The 1,999-nt window shown below is 31.1% G+C and overlaps 1 protein-coding gene across 1 annotated transcript; it reads left to right on the forward strand.

The window, feature by feature from the left end:
- The first annotated feature begins 528 nt into the window (after positions 1-528).
- On the forward strand, positions 529-1,560 carry LOC127127540 (probable glutathione S-transferase). Its single transcript, XM_051056743.1, has 2 exons — positions 529-995; positions 1,080-1,560. Exons 1-2 carry the CDS (start codon positions 621-623, stop codon positions 1,422-1,424), a joined length of 720 nt encoding a protein of 239 aa, XP_050912700.1. The 5' UTR covers positions 529-620; the 3' UTR covers positions 1,425-1,560.
- The last annotated feature ends 439 nt before the right edge of the window (positions 1,561-1,999 follow it).

Consider the following 1,999-nt stretch of genomic DNA (forward strand, 5'->3'; position numbering starts at 1 on the left):
GTTAGTAAGTTATTTCGTGAGGGACTGACTATAACGGTTTTGTTAATTCGCCGTGAGATTATGAGGATAAGACAATTCGTATAAGGCATTAAATACTAACAAAAGAGGATAAATGAATTCTAATGCACAACCTAACCGTCTTTATTAGTTATCTTTAAACTCGTCATTTCTTTTCCGCTTAACCTCATTATTATAAAGATGACTCTTGATTAAAAATACTACTACATGAATTGTTATATTTATTATTTAATATTTGAAACCTAGATATGTTAACGAAATTGGGTTTTTTTTTTTTTTTAAAAATAGTTTTTTATTTCCCTCTTGTTTGATTGAATCCTGTTCTTTTCTTTCCTTGCAGCACCATATGACTCTCATATCAATGTAACAAGAATCATTGTTTTATATTGTAAACAATATAAAACATATGACTCCATCCTTGGAATCTTACTATGGTTTGAAGTGGAGTCTCACATCTCACGCTATACTTTGTTTTTGTTCTTTCGAAAAGAATAGAACACTTGTCACTTAAATAACTCTTCTTGAATCTATATAACAAAACATTCAATGTCAATTTTCAATTAAGCTGCGAGCATTTATATTAAGGGACACAATTTAATACTATGATTAATACATTAGTTGCCAAAGTCAAGAGGGTGCTTCAAGGCTGTCGTGCAATAGCTGCATCTGAGGAAGATGTGAAGCTTTTGGGTTCTGTGGGAAGCCCATTTGTGATCAGAGTTCAAATAGCTTTGGCATTGAAGGGAATTGATTACAAATTTGTTCCAGAAAACTTGGCCAACAAAAGTGAACTTCTCCTCAAATACAACCCAGTGTATAAAAAGATTCCTGTTTTTGTTCACAATGAAAAACCCATATCAGAATCCCTTGTGATTCTTGAGTACATTGATGAAACATGGACACAAAATCCAATCTTTCCTTCTGATCCTTACCAAAGAGCCATGGCTCGTTTTTGGTGCAAGTTCATCGATGATAAGGTAAGTAACTCGAGTTCATACATCAATACTCTTCATGATATTAATTATTTTTCTAATATACTTAACTTTGAGTTCTGAAATCAGTGTGTGGCTGCTGCATTGAAATCTGTTTTTTTGGTTGATGAGAAAGAACGCAAGAAGGCTAGAGAAGAATTATTGAATGTCTTACAGTTTCTTGAGAATGAGTTGAAGGACAAGTTCTTTGGAGGAAAAGAGATTGGCATTGTGGATATTGCTGCTCTCTTTATCCCTTTACTGCAAGAATTAGCAGAGTTTCAGTTATTCACCAGTGAGAAATTACCGAAGTTACACAAATGGAGTAGAGAATTTTACAAACATCCAATAGTTAAAGAATGTTTTCCCTTAAAAGAACAACAACTTGCGTATTACAAAGCTGTCGCTGGAATACTTGCTGCTCTATTAAAATAGATTGATAAATTGTAAGGCAAGGAAATCTGTGTAACTAGTGTGTTGTGAGTTTTTATTATTGTTTTAAATATGCACAATCTCGAATTTCTCATGTATCATAATCTTTTAATATTGTTGTCAATTTAATTATTTTAATTAATGAAAGAAGAGTTGCTTGGGTAATGAGAGAAAAAAAGAATTGAAGGATTAATATAAATATAAATAACTAATTTGAATTTTTTTCACCACAATAAAATGTAGTCATGTGAGTTCAATGGAGTTTTGATACTTACGCGTCATGTGAATGTTTGTAATCTTTTTTTTTAAAATATAGTTGAGACGGTTTCTAATTTTTCTGTCTAAAAGATTTAGTTGAGAGACTGTTGCAATTTTTTCGTCTAAAATATGAAGTTGAGAGAGTTTGAAATTTGATTTTATAAAAATTAGAAGTTGAATAAGGAGTTTGTGAGTTTTGTTATTTAATTTTTGCCTCTTATTCTTCTTTTATAGATGTGCTTCCGTGTACACCGATATTTATTTATTTGTTGTTTTCTCATATTTAATATCAAAGTTAGGATTTCAATCAAGGGAGGAAA

Source organism: Lathyrus oleraceus, chromosome 3 (genome assembly GCF_024323335.1).
Source record: "Lathyrus oleraceus cultivar Zhongwan6 chromosome 3, CAAS_Psat_ZW6_1.0, whole genome shotgun sequence".
NCBI lineage: Eukaryota > Viridiplantae > Streptophyta > Magnoliopsida > Fabales > Fabaceae > Lathyrus > Lathyrus oleraceus.